General features: G+C 43.3%; 1 protein-coding gene and 1 long non-coding RNA gene across 6 annotated transcripts in view; one reads left to right on the top strand and one right to left on the bottom strand.

Annotated features, from left to right (window-relative positions):
* Window positions 1-25818, bottom strand: part of OGT (O-linked N-acetylglucosamine (GlcNAc) transferase) — a 94685-nt gene that overhangs the window by 25593 nt on the left and 43274 nt on the right. For all 5 annotated transcript variants that reach the window (XM_068247523.1, XM_068247520.1, XM_068247521.1 and 2 more), the window contains 12 exons: window positions 13175-13370; window positions 12080-12220; window positions 11905-12005; window positions 11665-11818; window positions 11429-11530; window positions 8859-9038; window positions 7976-8134; window positions 6983-7072; window positions 6759-6884; window positions 5383-5553; window positions 3632-3748; window positions 1920-2087 (listed from right to left, as the gene is read on the bottom strand). In XM_068247523.1, the coding sequence (XP_068103624.1) occupies window positions 1920-2087; window positions 3632-3748; window positions 5383-5553; window positions 6759-6884; window positions 6983-7072; window positions 7976-8134; window positions 8859-9038; window positions 11429-11530; window positions 11665-11818; window positions 11905-12005; window positions 12080-12220; window positions 13175-13370 (1705 nt within the window). The remainder of the gene's footprint in view (window positions 1-1919; window positions 2088-3631; window positions 3749-5382; window positions 5554-6758; window positions 6885-6982; window positions 7073-7975; window positions 8135-8858; window positions 9039-11428; window positions 11531-11664; window positions 11819-11904; window positions 12006-12079; window positions 12221-13174; window positions 13371-25818) is intronic.
* On the top strand, window positions 18654-25454 carry LOC137527116 (uncharacterized). Its single transcript, XR_011023131.1, has 2 exons — window positions 18654-20040; window positions 24336-25454. It is a non-coding gene; the product is annotated as an uncharacterized lncRNA (long non-coding RNA).

The following is a 25818-nucleotide window of genomic DNA, read 5'->3' as shown; positions in this document are numbered from 1 at the left end:
TCTCCAGGCTACGCTCCAGAGCACTGAAGATTGCCGGTGACCCCTCACACCCTGGTCACCGCTTTTTCATCCGTCTACCGTCAGGCCGCAGGTTCCGAGCCATCTACACAAAAACTTCGAGGCACAGTAACTCCTTTTTCCCCTCTGCTGTCAACCTCCTGAACTCACTTGACTGAACTAGCGAACATAACTATGTTGAATCTGGACACTGATCACTTTACTGTATTCTATTGCACCCCTGTTTTTGTATATAGTATGGACTGTTCTGCACTTTTTTTCTCTGCATGTTAGTCATTGTGTACTTCCTGTGTTTACTATGAGCAAGTGTAAGGTGCCAAACCTAATTCCGGGCACGACCCAGTCGTGCTTGGCGAATAAATTTGATTCTATGTTACACTTTATCATAGTGCCCCTTTAAGGACCCATGCACTATGCATGCAGTACAATGCCTTATATCCAGGTCGCTCATAATGCACACTGTAAAAAGCATGTGGTAGTGTGTCAAAATTATACTGCACGTACTAAGATGCATCATGTAAACACCAATACCAAGAACAGTGTGGATGTATTTCTGTGGGTTCACTTTTTGATGAATTGCTGTGGGTTATTTATTTTGAAACAGCATTTCAGTGAACAAACACTGAAGGCGACCATACAACATTCAATTTCTTGGTCTTTTTTCAACTAGAGAAAATAGTTCTTTTGTTTCCTTTCATTTATTAAATTTTTCAAAGCGGCAATAAAAAAAAAAAAAAAAAAAAAAAAAATAAAAAAAAAAATCAACCTTAGAAGTTTTATTTTTCTACCGCTATGAGAAGAAATATGACAAAAAAAACAAAAAAAAACCCTTTTCTGATTATTTTACAAATCAATGGTTTTAACTGGGGGTAGGGGGGGGGGGGGGGGGTGGGGGGGTGTTAGAAAGACTCAATTTGATTTCTTCATGTATACCTTAAAGAGAACCCGAGGCGGGGTTCTTACATCGCAATCCATATACAGAGGCTGGGTCTGTCTATAGAGCCCAGCCTCTGTTGCTAGTTAGTTTCCTTCAAAGCCCCCCTCCTGCGCGCTGTCAGACCCAATAAAACACAGCCGCGCTGGCGACTCGCAGCCGGCTGTGTTTATCTCACTAATGTCAGTCTCGCCGCTCCCCTGCCTCCTGAATCGCTCTGGTCCCCGCCCACATCCCTTTTGGATTGGAGGGAAGGGACGCGGGCGGGGACCAGAGCAATTCAGGAGGCGGGGGAGCAGCCGAGACTGACGGTAGTGAGGTAAACACAGCCGCGCTATGCGGCTGTGTTTTATGGGGTCTGACAGCGCACAGGGGGGGGGGGGGGGGGGCTTTGGAGGGAACTAACTAGCAACAGAGGCTGGGCTCTATAGACAGACACAGCCTCTGTATATGGATTGCGATGTAAGAACCCCGCCTCGGGTTCTCTTTAAGGCTTCTTTCACACTAAGACGTTGCGTTAGGTGCTACGTTAAGGTCGCATGGTAGTGGTGGCAGAGGACGTTAGCAAAGAGCCGCATTAAGCGGCTCTTTGATGTGTCCGTGATGCGTACTATAGTACGCATGCGCTGGTGGAGACCAAGTTAGCGGAACACTCCGCATCACGTAGTCCTGCCAGTGACTTCAGCACAGTGCAGTGAATATTAATTAGCTATGTGGCTAATCACTGAGCCTGTGTAAGCAGGCTAACGCGGCAAAGCCGCTCTAACGCCGTAGCATGTTGCACTTTAGATTGACGTGCAGCGTTACAATGTAACGCAACATGGGCACTGTGAACAGCCCATTGCAGTTACATTGCTGTGCGTTGGGTAGCGTTACAGGCTGCACTAAAGTGCGCCTGTAACGTCTCACTGTGAAAGCAGCCTAAGTGTTAACTTAAAAAATAAATACTACAAGTTCAACCACAAACCTGGGTTGTTGCCAGACCATTGCTGATATTAAATCCATTGATTGTTATCTGAATTTGTCCTCGGTTGATCATCTCAATGACGGCCTCCGCTATTGTATTCATGGGAATAACTGGCATGCTAAGTGCCGAGTTACTGTCAGAGCTATCCACATTCTCTGGGCCTTTCATCTAAAAACAAGATAAAAATGCATTTCTTATCAAATCACCATTACAATACGAATAATGTATAAGAGAATTGTGTACTGTATGTATATCTGAGAAATCAATCGGATTCAATGTAAACATTACAGGGCATTAAAGGTGCGTACACATGCACTACTGCCAGCAACGACGGGTACACCGGACCCTACCGAAGGGCGGGCGTTCCAGCGACAGTAGTGCATGTGTACAGTGTCAGGCAGACTGATGAGGCCATTTGTGAATGATCCGCTCAGCGGATCGTTCAGAAACAGCCTTAGCAGTCCGCCAATAGCGCGTACACACGTGCTGTTGGCTGAACGTCCGCCCAGTGGGAGGGTCTGGTGGAAGTGCGTGTGTACGCATCTTAAGGGCCAATTCCTGTTAGATGTATTAGGACGCAATTCTGCATCATACGCATTTGAAAATGCCCCAAGGACATCAGGCATAAAACATAGAAAATCCGGTCTGACAATGCCCTGCTGCACGCATAAGGCCAGGTTCACATTAGCAGTTTTTTTGCTTAACGTAACCGGAACGAATACTGTACAAATGCACAATAAGGGGTGAGGGTGGACCGGTGTCTGCAGCAGCACCACCCCCCATTTGGAGTACGTAGGTAGCCACGTATAGGTACCCCCTGTATAGGGTATTTATGTACAGTTGCCCCCCAGTATAGGTAACCAGTATAGTTGCCCCAGTGTAGGTTAGCTAGGTAGGCGCCTCTAGTATAGGTATCCAGTATAGTTGACTTCAGTATAGTTTAGCTATGTAGGTGCCTCCAGTATAGGTAGTCAAGTATAGTTGCCCCCAGTGTAGGTTAGCTAGGTAGGTGCCTCCAGTATAAATAGCCAGGCAGCATAGGTGAAGCTGCGGGGAGAGCAGGCATAGCACACACCTTCCGTTATCCCCGCAGCCTCATTGTACTTCCTCTCCTCAGGCCAAGCTCAGCAAATTGAGCAATACAGGAGGTGGGCGAAGTACAGTGATGGAGGGGGCGTGACTGGAGGCTTCCGGGTACTGCACAGCAAACAGCCACGTCTGCCAGTAAAGTTAGTTGGAGCCGCGGCTGCACTACAGTGAGGCAGGGGACTGCAGCCTGGCACAACATAATGCCCTGCGGTCCGGTATTGGGCCGCGGACCAGTGGTTGGGGACCCCTGCCCTAAGTGGTATACCCTTTTTGGTTTTTGTAAAATTCAACATAGCAACTACGGAGAATCCAGCAAACCGGAGATTTATCAGATACAGATGGCCATAAGCAAATTGGTATCTTAAAGTAAATCTGTGAGTAATATAAATGCAATAGTTCAGAGGGTCCCAGAGCTAGGGTGAAGAAGGATGGGGAAGTAGAGTCTGGACTATCCAGAGCCTTCTCTCTACTAAGATTAGAATCCATCTGGTCTTTTCTTCCCCCCTCACATGTGCACTGTAAAACTATTTTATAGTTACAGTGGCGGACCCCTCCAAGATGCACAATCCTTTCAAGCAGCTCAAGTATGAAGTAAATGTTCATATTCCTGAAAAAAATATTACCTTCACAATTTTGACATCAGGCAGAGTCTCCAAGAATGCTTTCAAATCTATTCCATTAAGAACTATTCTGTTATCATAAATGTGGCCATTGGACTTGAAGTCAATAACTGCTTTTTTCTGGGGGGTAAATAAAAAAAAAAGGAAAATGTATTTATACAATGCATTGCCAAGATGAAGATGGAAATATTGACTTGTTCATGAAAGGAATGTACCGTGAAAAGAAATTATTACAGTTTAATTGTATATTCTTACACAAAGACCTGAATGGTTAACATGGTGGAGGTTGTAACAAACCGCCAGGGCCAATTTAAACATAGGCAAATCAGACAGATGCCTGTGGTGACGACTGTAGGAAAGGGCTCTACAAAAGCTAGTTTTAGCATACTGTACTTTATGGAATTCTTAAAGTGGACCTGAACCACTCTGCAGAATCTCAGTAGGAGTTCTATAAGCTGTAACAAGGAAATGGTTTTCTTTGCAAGTTATCTTATATTTTAGAGCAGAGAGGAAGTTCTGAGTTCTGGTCCACTTTAAAGCCAACTGCTAGTTCCATCAAGAAAGATGGGTAGCAATTTCAACACCTAAATGTGCACTGCTGTATCGATTGTAGCAGCTCTATTGGATTTCCAGGACAATATTCTAAACAGTAAAGACCCAGGTTGTACATAAACAGTAGAATGTTAATAAAGTTAATACTTCACAAAAACAGTGGGTACACACCCCTCTAAACAGATATTGGTTTGTTATATGGGTTCAGCAAGTATGGGCCAGTGAGATGTATATGGCCTGATAATTGGTGTATCCTTTACAAACTTATTTTGAGAAACTGCATTTATTTCTAGGTTATCAATTTCTTAGTTGTGCCCGCAACACAGAAGTTATGATCTTCCTGTTCTCTAAATTGGGGTCGGGAGACAAAAGGTGCCTCATCATAAAATCTTTTTTTCTCAGGAAATTGACAAGACGACACAAAAGACAAATGTGTACTGTATGTATTTTTGAGAAATCAATCTGATTCAATGTAAATATGACAGGGCATTAAGGGCTTATTCCCACTAGATATATTATCGCGCAATTTTGCATAATACGCATTTGAAAATTCTGCAAGGACATCGGACATAAAACAGAAAATCCTGTGTGACGTTACCGCTTTATGTGTTGCAGCATATTGCTTTTTTCCAAATGTCCTGCTGCACCCATTATTGTCTGACCTGGGCCACATGGAGGAGGTAACACTAACATTCCGTTGTCCAGATACATTTAGTAAACATTGGCAAAGTGGAGAAACTGAGATCTCTCTCTGCTTCTAGTAGGTGTGCAACTGAGAAGTGATAGATTTAAATATATAAATACAGAAGCTTTGCAATAAAATGCAGTGACAGCTTGATAAACTGTACTTTTACTTTGGGAATTTGTAGTTTGTAGTCAGACATTACTTGTACACAAAAGCAAATATGATAACTGTATGGGTAAAAAAAACCCGAAACATTTATTGAATGTTATGTCAAAAATGTATCCCACTTTCAGCCTTAAGTCCACAAAATTGTAAAAGGGATGTCAAGCTTATTATTTCTCTTAGTTCACATTCTCTGCACATGTACTCGTCTCTAATTCTGGGTGTATGTATAAGATATATACAACACGTCATCAATGCAAATATAGGTCTGAAAATGTTGCATTCCCATACAGTACCGCCAAGAAAAACATAACATTTGCAGTTAAACAAGTCAAATTTCGAATAAGATCCTTACTTTTAGATGTGGAAACATGTTGGCATGGTCTCCAATGAAGAATGTGTTGGGCATATATGCCATTTTCTCTGAATACTGTTCAGCCACATCAGTCGGTGAAGTCTCTTTGTCAGTGATAATATAATCCATAAATGGAGCTCCGCTTGTTCCAGGGTACCCCAACCACATAGCCTAAAGAAACCGTAATGTCATATTAACAAGTATTTCTGCAAGTGTACAAAGAATGCAGCTTCTGAAAAAAAAAAAAAAAAGTATAATTGCATATAAGGTTTATTAAAACTGCACCTACAAACTGGAAGCGGAAGTCAGGTAACCACTACAAAATTGTCCACCACTTTCACTAATACTGGCCACACTGTGGTAGACTGATCTGACAAACAGAATTTACCAACAGTACCAGACAAACTGAAGTGCAGTAAAGAGCAACAAAGTTTCACTTTGGTAACTTTAAAAGACCATGTTTTTCTTTCCTCACCAGATTAGAGGTTTATAGTCAATACGGTGAAGCTTCAATAAATCACCTACAATCTGTATTGTTTACTTAAAAAAGAGCTAATGTGTGGTTTGTAAGACTTGTCAAGAGGTGAAAGAAGAGGTTAGCTGCTGACCTGCATCATAGTCAGCTGGCTGGAGGAGGGCTATTACCTGAAGCCAAGCTGCAGTGTAGGAGGTACAACCCATCTTCAGCAGTGGCATAGCAATAGGGGATGCAGTGGAAGCGACTGCACCAGGGCCCCTGGACTAGAGTGGCCCACCTTCAAGCGCTGTATTAGCTCTTTATTGGTGCTAAGCTGATAATGATCATCTCTGTATGTGCTTTGATTAGTTGTAACAATAGACTATTCTCATCCCCAGCCAACACCTCTCTGCCACTGCTGTTGTCCTCGGCAGTTTTGGTGTTCCATAACAAGTGTTCTGTATAGAGCGCTTGAGGGGGCCCAATGTAAAACTCGTATTGGGGACCTGAGCTCCTAAGCTACACTACTGATCTTCAGGATTACTTTTCATAGTACCCCCCTTTCCCATTCCCCTAACAAAGTTTGAGGCACCTACACTCTCCCTTCACTGTTGAGAGGGGAAAGTGCGCACATTACAAACTCTACTTTAAATAGTATTCATAGTAATGGCTGAATAGTTACTGGTTAAGGGCACCACCTTTGACATGGTAGACCAGGGTTCGAATCCTGGCTAGGGTCAGACCTATGCAGTAAGGAGTTCAAGGCAAGGCTCCCTAACACTGCAGGGTTGCCTCTTGAATATGTCCCAGTGGCTGCAGCTCTTGAGCACTTTGAGTACAACAGGAGAAAAGCGCTATACAAACGTGCAGATTATTATTATTATAATATGTTCTCTCATCTCAGCACAACAGCTCTTACCTGAATGGGTGCAGCTTTGAGTGCAAATAGTTCATTTCTTGCCCCTTTGGTATAGCCATTCATGTTAACTAGGATGTGAACTCCATCCTGATGAATGCGATCAGCTGCTTTTCCATTGCATGGAATCTAAATAGAAATCTGCTTGTTTAGAAGACTGAAAAAATTAAATTCTACAATACCATACCTAAATAATGCCCTTACACCACAGCAATACATCGTCTCACCTGGGAAAGGTCAACAAAGTGGTTTGCTTCTGCCATAACCTTCACACGGAAGTTTGTGCCATCGTCGGGGCTAAGAGCATAACAGAAAACCTGAAAAAAACAGAAAGATACTAAGTAAAACTAATAGAAAAAACAAAAAGTAGATCACATTGGCAAAAAAACTACTGCAGCTTGGAGGAGGGTCTCATGATCAGCTGAGATGCCACTAAAAATGTGCCACTAAAAACCCCACCCTCAGAAAAAGCTGACTAATCATTTTTAAACAAAGAACACCCACTATTCTTCTGCAAATTACGTATTTTGTTGCAAAAGTACATTTTCCCACTTATTCCACAAAAGAGATACCGGTTCATAAATTGAATTACTTAATTTCAATATCTTTAGCATTTAAACATGCACTCATTAAAGGACAACTATCAACGTTAACTAAAATTCTAAATGCCACATATGATTCCAGTAATTACTAGAGAGTAGTAATACAAAGGCTTTTTTTCAATCTTTTCATGTTTTATATGAAGAAAATGACATTTACAGAGAACAGTTCTCATTGTGGGCATTACTATGGAGGAATGTGCACTGCACATCCAGCATACAGAAACAATCTTCACTGGCTCTAATACTGTGAATGGAATCTGTTCAGAATGATAGAAAGCAGAAATATAGCTTCAAATGTGTGTTAATAAGCATCAGCTGCAGCTCTGTATTCCTGTCTGTCTCTCTCTCTGCCATGCAGTGTAAACAGTTCACAGCCAGGTTACAGTTCACCTTTGCCTCCCCCAATGCAGACCCATTTTTTTAATTTTTTTTTTACAAAAAGCTGGGTAAACCTACACAAACTGCTCTGAAAGACCTCTGAAAAGCATTTTAATGTTGCTGGCTAAAAGCTCTATAGGTATGTGGGTTTTACAGAAAAACTGTTTCTTTGATAGTGCTTTAACTCCATGATTTGCGTCATCAATAACAACTATATCCATGTAACAGAATACCACTTACCTCAAATTTATCTGGGTTATGCATGCCTGGTATTGACTGCATCAGATGAGAGGTGGGGTGATTTCCGAAGTCTGAGCTCACATAACCTACTCGCAGCCTTCCATCGCTAGCTTTCAAATCCTTTGGATGTTCGTAAGGTGGCTTGTGAAGTACATTAATCTGGTGGACAAATAGCTTAGATTTACACCTTGCACAGAGAAAAATTACTGGTACCTCCTAATGTGTGGGCATACCAAAATCTAGGGGCAATAAGCATGCTGTCCCAGGTCCATCTATAATAAACTTGGGGTGAAGGGGTGGGGGTTAAGAAATAATATATACCTGGGGCTTCCTCCAGCCCCCTCCAGGCAGGTTGCTTCCTCGCCGTTCTCCATTTTTATCTAGTTGGCCCCGGGAAGTCCTCCGGTCTGGGGCCAATTACGTATACATGACCTGGCCGTGCGCACGCCTCATCGCATGGAAAGACTGGGCTGACTGGACAACTTACTGAGTCTGTTTGCAGAACATCCAGGAGATAGAGAAAGGCGAGGGAGTATTCTGCCTGGAGGAGGCCCCAGGTATGTATCAGATTTTCCTCCTGCCCCATCTCAGGTACGCTTTAAACAAATTGCCAACCCAAGGGATGAGCTGGGATGTTTATTGGGTTATTTAGCTTCAGTAGTTTTTGATAACTTCTTGAATGTATGCATCAAAACCTATAGTTTATAATGCCCACAGATAAATGAAGTGGATTTATACTCTGCTCACCTCCCATTACTTTCTAATGTTACCTTTGTACACACACACACAAAGTCTACCTTTTGCATAATGTAATAAGAACAATACAAGCAGTTTACTCAAATACTTATTCTGGCAATTAGGTCTTACTGAATCTTGTTCTCACCTTGTCTAGGCACAGGTTTCCATGTCTCTCAGCAATGGCTTTCCTGAATGCATGTGACAGCGGGTACAGCATGCTGTGGTGAGGATGTACAGAGGGAAGTCTGTTCTTATCCAGCTGATCTGCTACAATAGTGACCAGTTTCTTCATGCGCTCATCATAATCAGTCCAGTCACAGACAATCTTCATTTGAACATAAAATATATTCATAATGGCAAAATTCCAACAACAAATATAAATGACATGAGGTTGTTTTTTTTTTTATAATTATCCAAAAATGTTAGAACAGAAGAGTTGATATAGTTGTATAGTGCCAAGACTTTTACTTTGTAACGATTTCTCATTCCCAACTAGCTTTATGCCACCAGCCTTTATTGTTTTATTACATTAATAGGATACCTTGTATGACATTTAGCTTTGCTACCTCACCACAGCTCTATAAGGTTTGTTATTACCGGTATATACATCTTAATAAAATAAAAGACCTAAAATGTCACTTGCCCTGATGAAAGAAAGGTCCCTGGATTTTCACAAAAACATCTGGATCTCACTTATTTCAGGTTCTCAAGCAGCAGTCGCCTAATGGCTCAGTAAACCTACTACTGAACCAAGCAGCAGGACACTGCATCTCAGGAGTGATGCAGGGCCTCATTCCCTTCCATGGGTGCCACAGACCTACATTCCAATAGGTTGTGCATGAGTCCAAGAATTATGATGCCAAACAGTTAAGTGACCACTATTTTAATTATATTTAAGACATACCTTTTTTCTTAATGTTGTTAAAGTATAGCCCATTTCCAAGAAAAAAAACTGAACACTCAAATCCTCAGTGAGTCAGTTTTCCAGTTTCCCTCTAACTACTTCATGCCATGGGCCGAAAGAGTCTAATGTGTGCACGCATGCACACACATTGCTGCAATGCGTGCGCCCTAAAGTGTAACAACAGGACTTCTTTGCTGCCACTTCCATCCCACAGCATCTGGACTACACAATGGTAACTGGGTAGCTCCCACTGCCATCCCATAGTGCTGGTATCAAGAAGGGCTGGAATGCCATAGCCCTTTTGTAGGCAGTATCTGAAAGCTCTCCAGAGGGGAAAGGAGTGGGGTGGTGGCAGCAAGAAGGCGCATTCAAACAGCTGTCACATGTGACATGATGCTACCCCATTGCTGCTGCTGCCGCCCAGAGGAAGGAAGGGAGTATCTCCATACAGCCAGCTTGATACTTCTATATACACATAAGTAGCGTTTCTGCAGTTTAAAGGACCACCATCGCATAAATCAAAAAAAAAAAAAAAGAATTGTGTAAACATATACAGATAAGAAGTGCATTTTTCCCCAGAGTAAAATTGATCCATATGTTACTTTTCTCCTATGCTGCTGTCACCTACAGTAAGTAGTAGAAATCTGACAGAACCGAGGGGTTTTCAAACTAGCCCATCGCTTTATGTGGGATTCTGAGGGATTTCTTTATTTTCAAAAGCATTTATTGTATGGCAGTTGCTCCATTCAACTGCTAAAAAAGTGTATGATGAGAAGGGAGGCTGGCCAGCATCTTTGTACAAATCTTTTTCAGGCAGTGTCTTTATAAAGAATAAAGGCCATGCTGAGAATCCCCTATGGAGAGATAGACTTGCCCAAAATCTGTCGGTAATGTCAGATTTCTACTAGGGTACTTACTGGAAGTGACAGCAACATCTGAGAAAAATAATTTATGGCTCATTTTGCTCTGGAAGAAACGTACTTATTTGCATGTGTTTTTAAACATTTACAATTTTAAGTTTTTCGCAACAGTGGTCCTTTAAGAGAAAAATAAACACCGGTTTGTAGCGCCGTCAATGACTACCCTATGAAACACAAAAAAATCAGCATACTACAATGTGACCAGCGGAAATACTTCTGTGTCTTGCACTGCTGTATTTATAGTGGGATAAATGTTGGCATGGAGATAGAATTTAAGCCATGCATACACACTGCCCAGGAACAGGGATGGGCTAGCAAATCGGAATTAAAATGAGCCTTAATTGCCGCAGCTGTGCGGTTGGATAAGGGGTCATTTACCCACAATTCCACCATCCTGCCTGCACTCCAAAAAGCTTGCACGCATCCAGCCTCAATACGCTCACTTCCTCCTTCAAGCAGGAAGAAGGATGTCCGCCGTGGTGAGGCTTGCAACGCGTCCAATAGAACGCGTGCCATCTATTTGGAGCGCAGGCAGGATGGCGGAATTGTGGGTAAATAACCCCTTATCATCCAGCCGCACAGCTGTGGCAATTAAGGCTCATTTCAATTACGAATTCAAGTCCTTACAGACTCGTGATTAGCCGTGAGCCCATCCCTGCCCCGGATTGTCATGCTCATGTTTGCTACTGATAAAATTGTAGGTGGGATCCTTGCAAACACATGCTGCTCTCAACAGCCTTGTCTGTTCCATGGACAGGCAGACACATTGCTGCAGGAATTAGAACAGAGGAAGATCCTACATAATCAATAACTTGGAAGGATGGGGGGCCAAAGCCTACATGGGAAATATATATATATATATACACACACACACACACCATAAGATCCTACCTGAAGACAGTGTGCCAGGTTGCAATAAGCATCAGGGAAGTCAGGTTTCAGTTTCAGAGCAGTTCTGTACGAAGCAATTGCTTCTGGGATATTTCCAGAGTCCTTAAACAAAAAAACAGTGATTCAATATTTAGTTTTCGGTATGAAGTAAAATAGGGTAAGGAGAAAAAAATACACCTGTATTAAGATGGTATGAAAAAAACAGTTCTTGAATTTAGAAAATGAAGCAAAATTACCTTATGAATGGATGCAAGGTTACTGTGCGCATCGGCAAATGCTGGATTGATCTGAATTGCCCTGGTGTAGCACTGTAGAGCTCCTTGAACATCTTGCATTTCTTTCAATGTATTACCCATGTTGGAATAAGCATCAGCAAAAGTCGGACTTATTCTGAAATAAAAAAAAATTAAAAAGCATTCTTAGTACTCCAAATCGAAAAGGAACTGCACAAAATAAAGCTATAAACCTCAGCATACCTGATGGCTTCCTTGTAATGCATCAAAGCCTCTTGAAGTTTGCCTTGTTGTTGAAGTACACTGGCTAGATTTGAGTGAGCAGCGGCAAACTCAGGGAATACCTGTGATGAAAAAGAATTAGTAACCGGCAAAATGAAGAGGTGAAATGTGCAAAAGCACAAGAACAACAAGTTACCTCAAGAGCCTTTCTATAGAGACGAACTGCCTCCTCAATATTCCCTTGTTCTCGTTTTATGTTAGCAAGATTGTTCAAGGAATCGGCATGTGTGGGGCACAGGCGAAGAGCTGTATTATAGCATTCTTCAGCATCAACCACCTAAAAGATTAAAATATATAACAAATTCACCATCAGAAAGATAACATGGTAACCCGTAATGCAAGTGTGATCTTTGTTGTATGTTAAAGTACATTAGACATTTTGGCTGCACATTTTTTTTAACCACTTAAGGACTGATAAATTCAGCAGTACTGTCCAACTGCGGCTTTGCTTCTGGTTGTAAAAAGTACGGAAGGCTGGTGTGATGCTGTGTGTGTTGATCATTTTACTTTGGAATGCAGCAAGTACAGTGACAGGTGCTGCTTTCGGTTAATGTTGCTCATGTGTGAGAACTCAAGAAGCATGTGATCAGTTCCAGCAGTTGAAGGATTTTGTAAGACCCCGATTTGCTGTGATCACTCTCTTCCTTTATCACAATTTGACAAAAATAAATCAGTGTCTTACAAATCTAATCCGATCACATATGCTGCACCATGAGGTCTGGTTCATATGAACACTAAATTTGGCAATCTAACCAATTTTAGTCTCACGAGAAAGCAGTGCAATGGAATACACCAAAGCTCTGTTTTGTAGGATCTTTCAGACGTGTTCTTTACAGTTTTTACACCTAGCAGATGGATCGGATCAACCAAGACAGTTTTTGCTAATGTAAATAAAGGCCATTGATATGTATTAAGCGCAACTGGACATCAAAAGGTGTTTGGACAGGCACAATGCAAACATTATTATATGTGGCGATGTTGACGCTAAATAGCACAAATAAAAGTGATTACATGCATATAAAATCTGTGGTGGTATTAGAATTCTTGTGCATAAAACCAATTTAACGCCCTGCATCAGATCCAAAGTCTCAATAGGGCAGACAATTGTCACATGACCCTGAGGAAATTCTCAATATTATGTATAAACGGATTAGCTCAATGAATTGTCAAGGATTTATATGGATAAAAGTAATATACATAATGTTGACAAGAAGAAAAGTGAGAAACTTACACTGCCTTTTTCTTTGAGAGCATTGGCAAGATTACAGTAGGCATCAGGGAAGTGTGGCTGCAATTCAATGGCCCTTCGGTAAGTATCAATGGCGAGATCAATAAGCCCTTGTTCATAGTATACACAAGCCAAATTTCCATGGACCACGGCATGATTAGGACTGAGACTAAGGGCTCGTAAATATGCTGCAACAGCTCTGGAGAGACAAAGACAAGACATTATTAATCTTCAGGTTACACATCTAACTGGTGACAAAGCTGTGATACCTGTCTTTATTGTATAACGGACATTTTGTTCTAAATTAGCTCCATTTGGTGATATATGAACAAAATGTGTTAGAAGAAGGCCACATGATGTGTACGTGTTCAGGGACACTTGTTACTCTTGAACATGTCATAATAGTAGATTTACCGTTATTTTGCAATGTCCTAGCTTCCTTGACTTTTAGTGGAAAAGGGGCCCCACAGACAGATTTAGACAAGTGATGTGTTGTCCAGACTGAACCACTTCCCCTTGTGACCTTAAACAGAAGGTTGAGTAAGAGAACAGTGGGTGGTGAAACTCATTATAATATGGGTGGAGAGTTCTAAGAATTAAATGTTAACTGCTTCATGTCTGCACTGATTATTGAACTGTGATTGGTTTTTGTAACACTGACAAATATCCTGGCCAGCCCCAGGGAGTGTATATTTTTGCATACTTGTAACCCTATAAAATCTGCTGTGTGCTAATGATCTGTAGCATTACTCTGATGATGCCTGTATCAACGGCCCTTGATGCATGAATAAATGTGTTGTCTATTTGATGAGGTGTGTCCGAGTCTTCCCTGTCCTTAAACATCTTGGACAGTTTTGGTGGAGAATGCGGGCATTGAACGATTGACTTTGTGGCACACCTCTGGAGGGACCCTGGACATCTTGAGGAGCGGAACCTTGGAGAAACAGCCGTGGAGAGGTCCAGATATCAAATCCTTAAACAGCGCTGTACCAGGTGAGACTTGATCACCTACTTGATATTTGCACCTCCCTGCTGGTTGCAACCCTACTCCGCTCAGCAGGGTTTCCGTGAGGACCTCCCATGACAACGGTCTCCTGATATGTGGTATGTCATCTTCTATTTCTTACTCTGTACTCTGTATGCATACCGTCTTTTTCTTCTGATTAACTTAATGCTTGAGATCTAACATATGTTATGTATGCCGTCTGTCTGCTGTGATTGACTTAGTGCATGGAATCTGACTTAGTTGCTATTGTATGGAGTATAGTGTTGTGTGAGTAACGAAAATTCATTACAATAGTATATGAATGTGGATTCATGTTGAGTAATGTCATATTTCTGAAGAGAACATTCTATGTTGGTATCTTGAGTATTGGGGGTCGACAGAGGAGAGCCAATCTAGATTACAAACTCTGTGAGTCAGCATACTATTGTGTGCATAGCCCTGTGGTGCTGCAACATGCAGCTATTACACAGGATACACACTGTGGAGAAAGTTTTCAGAAGGAAACCACAGGTTGAAAAACTATAGACCGTGGTCATAAATCACAGACAGAGGGGAGATTCGCTTCCTTCAAAGCAGAGAACTTGTGGGCTGGCTCTCCCCTGAGACAACATAACTTTGGATGGGATACTTGTAGCAGGGAGATTGAACATGTGTTTAAACTGATGGTGATGTGTAATGGTGTTTTATTGGCTGCAAGGTACCTAATGTGTGCAGCTCAGAGATAACTGTATTTGACTAAGTGTTCTCTTATATGTGTAGGCAACTGTCTTCTCCTTCCCAACAAACACCAAGGTGGAATACACATTAAATTACATCACACTATGTAAAGTCTAGTGGGGCTCATCAGTGGGGCCTACTTAATTGGTGTGTGGAAAGGAGAAAACTAAACTTGCCTGAACTGTGCTGTTTTTGTACTAACCTCTACAGACACTTTAGAGTGTGCCCAGAGTGTCTCACGTCATTGGAAAAAGTACCCAGTATAGTTGAATATTTGATCAGGAGGAGAGTGACCTGCGGCATCCCCAATACCTCTCTAGACAGATACAGGCCAATTGTAATAAGGCCCTATGTGCCACGCCTCCCAGGCAGCACTCAATTCCCCTTTATAGTCAACACCCTGGGAGTGTGCAGAAGTGGGTCTTGAATACCAGCCAAAGCCTAAAATAGTCGCTCAGCATTATATTTTCTATCAAAAATTAGTCGCCCCCTTAGGACCTCCCAATCCCTCAACTATTAGAGAGGGTGGGGCAGGGACTAGACAACTTAGATGACTCAGAAAATTCTGAGGATCTGGAATTAATTGTCCAATCCCTCAGAATTGTGGAGAGGTTGGATCCACTACCTGAGGGTTCTAAGTGTTCAGATAACTCTGATGGCTCACATATCTGAGACAGTATAGCCTGTGTACACCCCTGGATGAGTGAGAGAGTGACCGCATGCTCAAAAGGTCTTATCCTGATCAAATAAATATAAATTTCTCACAGTGTGCTGTTACTTGCCCTAAGAGGGATTGTGAGACACTGATTTATTGGCTCATTGCTACAGTTAGCAGTATAATCATTCTGATAGTCTAGTGGTGTTATATCTGGTGGAAGAATTTGTGTTGTCCTGATTTGGCTGATGAATATGAGACTCAAGCTGCCTTAAGAGGAGGTTTTGAGGTTTGGCTTTGAGGTTTGTCCACCTGGGGAGGAGCTTCCCGACCACGAGAGAGAAGTCTCCGCTCAGCCAGATCCAATTCATTGCCGATCAATAGATTACTGGATGTCACAGGGATTGTGATGCACACCAGACCATTGCCTGCTAGACACAACTGGGCGACCAGGTGAGCAGTACAGCCGAACTTAGGGTTTTGCTGTTCCCCAGGTCGCCCAAGCAGACAGGTGAGCCTTTGTGAAACCTCACTAGTACTGGTGTCTTGCGGGATAATCAGGCAGCAAGGTGGGAACTTTGTAGGCTCTCACTGGGGCTGGAGGGTCTAAGTGGGGCATTGCAGACTTTTGTGACTGTAGTCGGGACTTCACAGGGATTGTGATGCACACCGGACCACTGCCTGCTAGACATAATTGGGCGACCAGGTGAGCAGTATAGCCGAACTTAGGGTTTTGCTGTTCCCCAGGTCGCCCAAGCAGACAGGTGAGCCTTTGTGAAACCTCACTGGTACTGGTGTCTTGCAGGCTAACCAGGCAGCACAGTGAGAGCCTTATAAACTTCCACTGTGGCTGAAGGGGTCTAAGTGAGGCATCGCAAGCTATTGTGAAAGTCACTAGAAGATTGGCGGGATTGGCTGACCCTTGTGTCAATAAGTGTATTGCACAGAAGCAACACAGAGAGTGTTGCTCGAGTTGCTCCCACTGGGAACCAGAGGATTGGCCACCTTTGGTGTGAGAATTGCGTGGAATTCAGGGTGAACACATGGTCTTTGTTCGGGACTTCACAGGGATTGTGATGCACACCAGACCACTGCCTGCTGGACATAATTGGGCGACCAGGTGAGCAGTACAGCCGAACTTGGGGTTTTGCTGTTCCCCAGGTCGCCCAAGCAGACAGGTGAGCCTTTGTGAAACCTCGCTGGGACTGGTGTCTTGCAGGCTAACCAGGCAGCACAGTGAGAGCTTTATAAGCTTCCACTGTGGCTGAAGGGGTCTAAGTGAGGCATCGCAGGCTATTGTGAAAGTCACTACTGGATGTCACAGGGATTGTGATGCACACCAGACCATTGCCTGCTAGACACAACTGGGCGACCAGGTGAGCAGTACAGCCGAACTTAGGGTTTTGCTGTTCCCCAGGTCACCCAAGCAGACAGGTGAGCCTTTGTGAAACCTCACTAGTACTGGTGTCTTGCAGGATAATCAGGCAGCAAGGTGGGAACTTTGTAAGCTCTCACTGGGGCTGGAGGGTCTAAGTGGGGCATTGCAGACTTTTGTGACTGTAGTACAGATATGGACTATGGGTTTCACGGTATTTGGAGGAGTGGGAGCGGTGGACGAACCATAAATTTGCTAAAAAGGGTACCTTTAAGCCAAAAATTTGGGAAAATCTGTGGGAAACACACAAAATGAGAATGAATCGTCCTAATGAAAGAAAGGCATGGAGTAGATGGATGAAGGAGTCCATCCAGAAATCAGAGGATGTGAACATATTGACAGTGACACAATCTGCAACTGTCACAGGTGAGATGAGACCTACAACTGCAAGCACTGAACAATTGTATGGGTCAGAGGATGAGCAAATAGAGGAGAAGGAGGTAATGGAGATGGGAGCATACCAAGCTTGGTCTGCAATCATGTCCAGGGAGCTGCATGAGTCATTTAATAGAACTGTGTCACAGGACGTGAGCAATAAAGCTGCTGCAGAACCTCTTACAAGAGGCAGTGCTGCAACACAGCCTCTCATTGACCTCACTGAAACAGAGGAAGTACAGTTTCACATAGATCAGAGGCAGAGACAGGATGTGCCAGAGTCAGCAAGCCTAGGAACTCACAGGGGAAGAGGGGAGCTAGGGAAACTGCGTCATCCCACTATATATCCTCAGCTAACTACTGAAGTAAGGACGCCAACTACCCTAGCACAGTTAAGGGAAGAATCACCACCTGCATACGGGACAGGGAGAGTGTCAGAATACACTCCCCTCAACTATGCTCTGAATACAAATGATGGGATGTACCCCCTCCAACCAATGATGACGGGCACACCTCACTGCTCCCCTTATGAAGTAATCCCTACTCATCTTAGTAATATAAGCAACTACGTAACACACTATATGCAGCCTTCCCCCTTCATGGATCACCCATTATTATCTCAAAGCTGAGTCAGAGAGAGCATTGAGGTTCGGTTTTGGTATCAGGGCATCAGGAGAGCAAACTTAGTGCCACTTCAGAGAAGAGCCCAATCAGTTAGACTCGGTCAGTTGCCATTCAATAGAGATTGTAGATGGTGGTGTCGAGGTTAGTCCATCGGGAGGGGACCCTCTATCAGACCAAGCCAGTGAAGGGTCCACTCAGCCAGATCTAAGTGTTTGTCACCCGCACAATTATTGCAGTTTGGATTTCACAGGGTTGGCAATGTTCACCAGACCAATGCCTACTGGGCAACAGTAAAGGATCGGGTGACCTGTTGGGCAGCAAGGACAAACATAACTGTTTGCCAGACCACGTGAGACAGTGTAATTATTGTGACTCCCTCTACTGTGTGCTGGAGTGAGCACAATATTGCCAGACCACGTGAGACAGTGTGATTATTGTGACTCCCTCTACTGTGTGCTGGAGTGAGCACAATATTGCTGAATAACCTTGCTGTTTGCCAGACCACGTGAGACAGTGTAATTATTGTGACTCCCTCTACTGTGTGCTGGAGTGAGCACAATATTGCCAGACCACGTGAGACAGTGTGATTATTGTGACTCCCTCTACTGTGTGCTGGAGTGAGCACAATATTGCTGAATAACCTTGCTGTTTGCCAGACCACGTGAGACAGTGTAATTATTGTGACTCCCTCTACTGTGTGCTGGAGTGAGCACAATATTGCCAGACCACGTGAGACAGTGTGATTATTGTGACTCCCTCTACTGTGTGCTGGAGTGAGCACAATATTGCTGAATAACCTTGCTGTTTGCCAGACCACGTGAGACAGTGTAATTATTGTGACTCCCTCTACTGTGTGCTGGAGTGAGCACAATATTGCCAGACCACGTGAGACAGTGTGATTATTGTGACTCCCTCTACTGTGTGCTGGAGTGAGCACAATATTGCTGAATAACAAACATAAAACCTTGCTGTTTGCCAGACCACGTGAGACAGTGTGACTATTGTGACTCCCTCTACTGTGTGCTGGAGTGAGCACAATGTTGCCAGACCACGTGAGACAGTGTGACTATTGTGACTCCCTCTACTATGTGCTGGAGTGAGCACAATAGTGCTGAATAACATCAGTAAAACCTTGCTGACCCTTGTGAAAATCAACAGAGGGGTGACGGGATTGGCTGACTCCAGTGTGCTTAGTGGTTCACACGGTAGCAACAGGGAGAGAACCTGTTGCTCAAGTTGCTCCCAGGCGAAACCAGAGATTGGCCATCTCTGGTGTGAGAATTGCTTGGAATTCAAGGGGAACACATAGTCCATATTATGGGGAATTCAATTGCTCAGAAGCGAGCGTCAAATCGCGGTGAGCCGCAGCATTTGACGCCGCGAGAAGAGATGTGTAGCAAGTATGGACCGTGGGTCTCCCGATACTTGGAGGACTGGGAGCGATGGACTAACCAGAAATATGCCAGAAAGGGAACTTTTAAACCAAAGGTGTGGGAAAATTTGTGGGATGTCCACAGGGTAAGGATGACTCGCCCAAACGAGCGAGAAGCATGGAGTAGGTGGATGATGGAGGCGATTCGCCGATCCGAAGACGTCACCATCATGACAGTAAAACAATCAGGCACAGGAGGGTCACCACAGCTAGAAGATGAGGGGACTGAAGACACTGATGTGCTGGATATGGGAGCACACCAGGCTTGGACAGCACTTATGTCCGGGTCTTCTCGTAGGCAGACTGACAAGGCCGTGTCTCAGCATGTGAAACACAGAGCTGCTGCAGAAGCTCTTGATGACAGTGCTGACACATAGCCACCAGTTGATCTCACTAAGAAAGAGGAAGTACAGGCACACAGCGACAACAGACAGCTAACGCAGACCTCATTAGAGACAACACACAGTAGCAGTGACAGGCTGGCCCACATACAACCTGACAGGGAGAGAGATGACTCTACATCTGTATGCCAATCCTCGTTGTATTCAGGACTGACTAATGAGTTAAACAAACCCACAGCTCCTACACAGCTAAGGGAGGAAACACCAACAGCCAGCCATGCAGGGTAAGTGACACTAACCCTTTTAAAAATGACATAAGTCTCCTTAATCAACCACAGATACAGCAAACTTCAAGTAGGCCAAGGAGCACTAACCTGTCACGATCTCCTGCTGCTCCTAGTTGGGAAGAGGGTCCTCAGTCACCTGAGCTTTTATTCCCCGTTAGAGAGCAAGTGCTATCAGATAATCAGGGTAACCAGACAGGTACTGTTAGACACCATATACCCTGGACTCCCGCAGAAATGAAGGGACTCCTGAGTACCATACCCCATCCAAGAACTGACCCTGCCAAATTTGCAAAGGGAATAATAGATACACAGACGTGCTACAAGGCCACATGGGGAGACATGTTTCGACTTATCAAAAGGGTGTGTGGGGAGAGGGACCTGAAAGAAATAGTCAGCAAGACATTTATACCGAGGGATGTGTCACAGGACTCCAGTGAAAAGGGATATTTTTGGACAAACGCTTTGGCAAACCAACTCAAAATTGTCTATCCACCTAGACCTCGTAGGCGAGGTTTGAGGGTATGTTACAGATGTGGAAGCCCAGGGCATTTCATCAAACAGTGTAGCTACACACCTCAGTCTAACTATAAATCAACACAGACAGATAGGGACACGGAGGCTGAGTTATCTGACTCTTCATCTGACTCTCCATCTGACTAATATGATTAGCTTTCAAAGGCAGGGGTCCTCCCATGATGGAAGGGCCCTCAACAGGTGCTTGTCAGTTTCTATGTATGAACTTCCTAGACCTGAATTGAAGGGCTGAACCTCCAGCCTTTCACAGATATTTATACAGCTTCAGTTATGTCAGGAATAGAGAGGGTAAGGACAAACTATGCATTAAACATTAGAGATGTGTGTATAATCATTACATAACCCATGTATACAAATTGCATGGACAAGTTGTCTCCTCTATTTCAGGTTCTAAATTCGGTGACAACTGGAGGGGAAAGGTTCTCTGGATCCATGCATCTCATTGCAAAAGAATACAGGAAAATAATTAAGGCAACTATGCCAACAGGGGCATTTATGTTAGTCTGTATGTTATGTCGTTTGTCAAGTGAATCCACAGGGACTGATAGTTAGCATGTCCCAAATCACCATCAGGAACCTTGGGTTCCACCCAAATCTTATGAAATATGGGGAATAAAAACCAAAAGGATGGGATCCATCCCACCTTCACAGGATAGAGTATAAACATGGGAAATTAGTGCCAAGATACACTGAATGGCATATCCTAGATGAACTTTGTGGCATTGCAGAATGATTCCCCCTTTCCAGGAGTATCCAAAACAGAAGTTGCAGGGAAGACCTGAGATTATTTTCTTTTTGACATATGTCCACGACAAAAATATACTTGACTGTGAGGGACATGAGGACCCTGAAGTAGACATATGTACCATGCTAGAAATTTTTTTATTACAGACCCAAATGACATAGATGACGACTCGAGCCACTTGACAGTGAAGATCTGAGGGACTTATCCAATCTAAACAATAGAACCTCAGTTGACCCATTGCCAGTAAGAAGTGACAAAGGAAAATTATATCCTGAAGACCCGACAAGAGGAGGGTATGACGACTGGAACATTATGTACATGGTATATAATGTTGGAGAGACAGGACAGTATAGGAAAATATTCTATGACCAACCCAAACCGGTGCAAGGTACTTTGTTAAATAAGTGTCATAACCTAGCAGATGGGATTATGGAGTTCCGAGTACATTGGAACTGTAAACCCTCTGACATACTTGACTCAAGAAAGAATTATGGTTGGACTGAACTGAAGTGTAGTCAAACAAGTCGCCTAGTATGAAGACACTGAAAAAAGTCAGACTTGGTGCCTATTTTAGCACCCTGGTATTGCATGTACAAACAGATGCGGAAAGTAAGTCATTTGAACACACCACACCTAAAGAAGGTATAACAGTACGTCAGTATATGGTCAGAATTATGAGAGAGGCCTGTACATCAGACATTGAAGGTCATTATATTAGTGACACAGCGTACTGGTCATCAAATCAGTATCTCTCCTTCAATGGATCAAACCCTTGGAGGTGGGATGTGCTGTGCAATGGGATAGATGCACCAAAGGTAAATGAATGGATGTATGGGATTCCCATGTCTGAGGGATTGAGGGGAGTGTATCATACCACGGACTGGAAAGATTCTCATGGATGGGGAGAGTCCAGTTCCTGGTATGAGCAACCTGTCGATAAATAAAAAGGGATGGTACACATGGGAAGGAAAAGATAAAGTATGTGTAACTGTAGTTCAAGTAGAATGGGAAAAGGATGTTGTGGTCCATGATAAGGTGAGTTCAGACACATGTGAGGTCCCAGCTGTTAAAGCGGCGGATCTAATTGTTCCCCAATTAGCCGCACCACGGGCAGTGTTGGTGGGTACTCAGTTTGTTCTGTACACATGGAGAGTAACCCTAACTGACTTTAGGGTGAGTGCATGAGACAGGAGGTGTGGTGGGTATGTCAAAAATCAGATATACATGCTGAAAGGGTGGTTGGAATCAGGATATAGCCACAATAAAGTAAAAAGGGATTTGATGGGTACAGCACTAGGGGCTGGGGGTCTCGGTTTGGGAGCTTTTTGAACACTATGGATTTAGAGGGGCTACAAAATAAACTTGGAGGGTTGGCTCAGCATGTAGGGGAGGGAGTGAAGACCCATTTTGATATAAATCATCTATTGGAGAATTTACAACATGACCACATTGATGCTACAGCATCACTGTCAGAAGTAATAAAGAAGAAGTTTAAGGGTTTAATTGCAGGTCTGGTTAAACAACCAGAAGACGTCCAGTTGGCATTGTCATGTACGCAGGTTCAATTTGAACTTTCACAAGATTTAAAGCTAATGATAACCTCACTGCACGCTGGCCATTTTCCTATAAATTTACGTAAACAGGCTGAACGATCTGTCCTTGAGTTTGCAAGACACATGAAAAATGGTGGCTTACTCAGTTCCATGGGTGTCAGAGCCTCACAGGCGCTATTTCCTCCATAGTGCCTGTTGCTGGCAAAGAATGCCAAGCTTATGCAGTGGTAAACCTGGGTTCTATTCTATCTGAAGGTGTGGGTTTTGCACTCCCAGGTCAACCATGAATTTTGGTGCTGAATGAAGAAGGGGAGCCCAGATTAGTAGATACATATGGGCACTGGAAAAAGGAAAATGTGCTCTTATGTCAAGGACAACAAAATAGGATTTTGAGACAGCAATGCTGGGACAAGGAAGGATAATGTTTGATGGACGCAACAAAAAAGGTGCCGAGCAGGATGAAATGTCTGGGACAGGGTTATTGGTGCTGGTATCAGATGGAGAATGTCACTTCTTATGCAGTGTACACATTGAATTGTACTCAAGGTAGAACACTGACCCGAGGGGTGTACTGCACCACTGGCCCAGTCCTAGGGATAGATCTGGCACAGCAAGAAGGGTGAACACCCATAACACCTGAAAAGAGACTCAACATCAAACCTGATACACCTGTCCATTTACAAAAGATTCCTATAGGGTATGGAGCAGAATTGAAAGGGTGGTTATTGGATTTTGGGAAAGAGGAGAAGATCATACAAACACTCGGAGCTTCAGAAAGGCAAGCAACTGTGCTCCTGGAGCATAATCGTGAGAAACTGTTACAGGTCTCACATGCCCTTGAGCAAGATGCTAGTGTGTCCTGGTGGGAAAGCTTATTTGGGTATAGTCCAAAAGCAAGTGCCTTTCTGAATCTCATGCTCAACCCAGTAGTGGTACTAATAGCCCTTACCGTATTGTTTGACCTTTTTCAGTTATTCATGTTTTGTAAAATGAAGAGGTTGAGCCCAAGGATAAATAAGAAATAAGAAAGAAATTCAGGGATGTTTTAGTGGTGGTATCCCCGGATGACGAATATGGATAAATGTTGTGTAATCATGGTAATTTTACCCCAATCCCTTGTAGTTAAATAGTGTGAATGGACACGAGTGACTGGAAATCGTAGGGTCCTCCAGCGATGGAGAAAACAAGTTAACATAGGTATGAATGAAACTGATAATTATACAGACTCTTCTTGAACCGGAAGCCAGCGGTCAGACTGCTGAGCTAGGGGCGGGAGGAGTCTGTTAGAAGTGAGAGGGTAGATTTATTAGGCATTGTAATCCCCTATGTGTTATTATTGAACAAATATGATATGGCTCTATTTAAAAAAAAAGAGTAAGGGGCCACAGACACCTGGGGCTTGGTACTGGGACTTTAAAAAAAAAAAAAAAAAAAAAAAAACTTTTTCCTCTGTCCTGCAGACATGTTCTTGTGTTTTCCTTGTGCACCTGGGCAACAACCACATCAATCACCCTCTAGTTCTACCTTAAGATCTACCTCAGAAGACTTAAAGGGGTCCTGGCTTATCACCAAGAAGACACCTAAGAGACTTGTCGTCCATAGTGTGGCACCTACCTCATGATTTCAACTCTACCTTATGTGTCACCATATAACCTGTTATTCTACAACCAGTGGCAAGAGGTCCCAAGGATGTGAGGAAAGAAACCCCAGCTGGACAGGTGACAGCAGCTGAATCCTTGGTAAGACATCGCTCCACATCAAAAAGGAGCACTCTTCATCCTGGTATGACACTTTGCTTCAATGGAGGACCTCAAGGAACCTTTTCTGACTCACCCTGAGGAGAGACACAATAATGCTCTCCCAGGGTGCACCACCCAACTCAGAGTTTTGGCTAAGGGTGCGGCTCTGGGGAGGGAGAAGATACTACAATGCCATCCGGTGATATCAGCTGGGGCCCCCCACCAAAGGACCAAGGAAAAACTTTTGATATAAGTAGTTCACAGGGATGAACTAGAGGAGGGAGTGACAAAGCTGTGATACCTGTCTTTATTGTATAACGGACATTTTGTTCTAAATTAGCTCCATTTGGTGATATATGAACAAAATGTGTTAGAAGAAGGCCACATGATGTGTACGTGTTCAGGGACACTTGTTACTCTTGAACATGTCATAATAGTAGATTTACCGTTATTTTGCAATGTCCTAGCTTCCTTGACTTTTAGTGGAAAAGGGGCCCCACAGACAGATTTAGACAAGTGATGTGTTGTCCAGACTGAACCACTTCCCCTTGTGACCTTAAACAGAAGGTTGAGTAAGAGAACAGTGGGTGGTGAAACTCATTATAATATGGGTGGAGAGTTCTAAGAATTAAATGTTAACTGCTTCATGTCTGCACTGATTATTGAACTGTGATTGGTTTTTGTAACACTGACAAATATCCTGGCCAGCCCCAGGGAGTGTATATTTTTGCATACTTGTAACCCTATAAAATCTGCTGTGTGCTAATGATCTGTAGCATTACTCTGATGATGCCTGTATCAACGGCCCTTGATGCATGAATAAATGTGTTGTCTATTTGATGAGGTGTGTCCGAGTCTTCCCTGTCCTTAAACATCTTGGACACTGGATTAGAGGTTCACTTGTAGCTTATGGTTGAAATAACTCATTTTCCACATGCCAATTGTTATAAATTAGCTGATGTGTTTATTTAAGCTAATACAAAGGGAATACATCCATACAAGGAGAATATATGATCTTATTCTATAAAAGCACATGTTTATCCAGCAACATGTGCCATCATTATGCTGAATGACAGAGGATCTGAGGTATGATTTGTTGTGTCTATATGTAATCGTGGTGTCCATTTTATTGGACACATTACATATTTTCTTCCATCTATGACATGTCCATGTTCTGTGTGGTGTCCAGAAAAGTCATGCAAGA

This window comes from Hyperolius riggenbachi, chromosome 8 (assembly GCF_040937935.1).
Source record: "Hyperolius riggenbachi isolate aHypRig1 chromosome 8, aHypRig1.pri, whole genome shotgun sequence".
NCBI lineage: Eukaryota > Metazoa > Chordata > Amphibia > Anura > Hyperoliidae > Hyperolius > Hyperolius riggenbachi.
The sequence above is the reverse complement of the archived record's forward strand: the minus strand, read 5'-3'. Positions and strand labels throughout refer to the sequence as shown.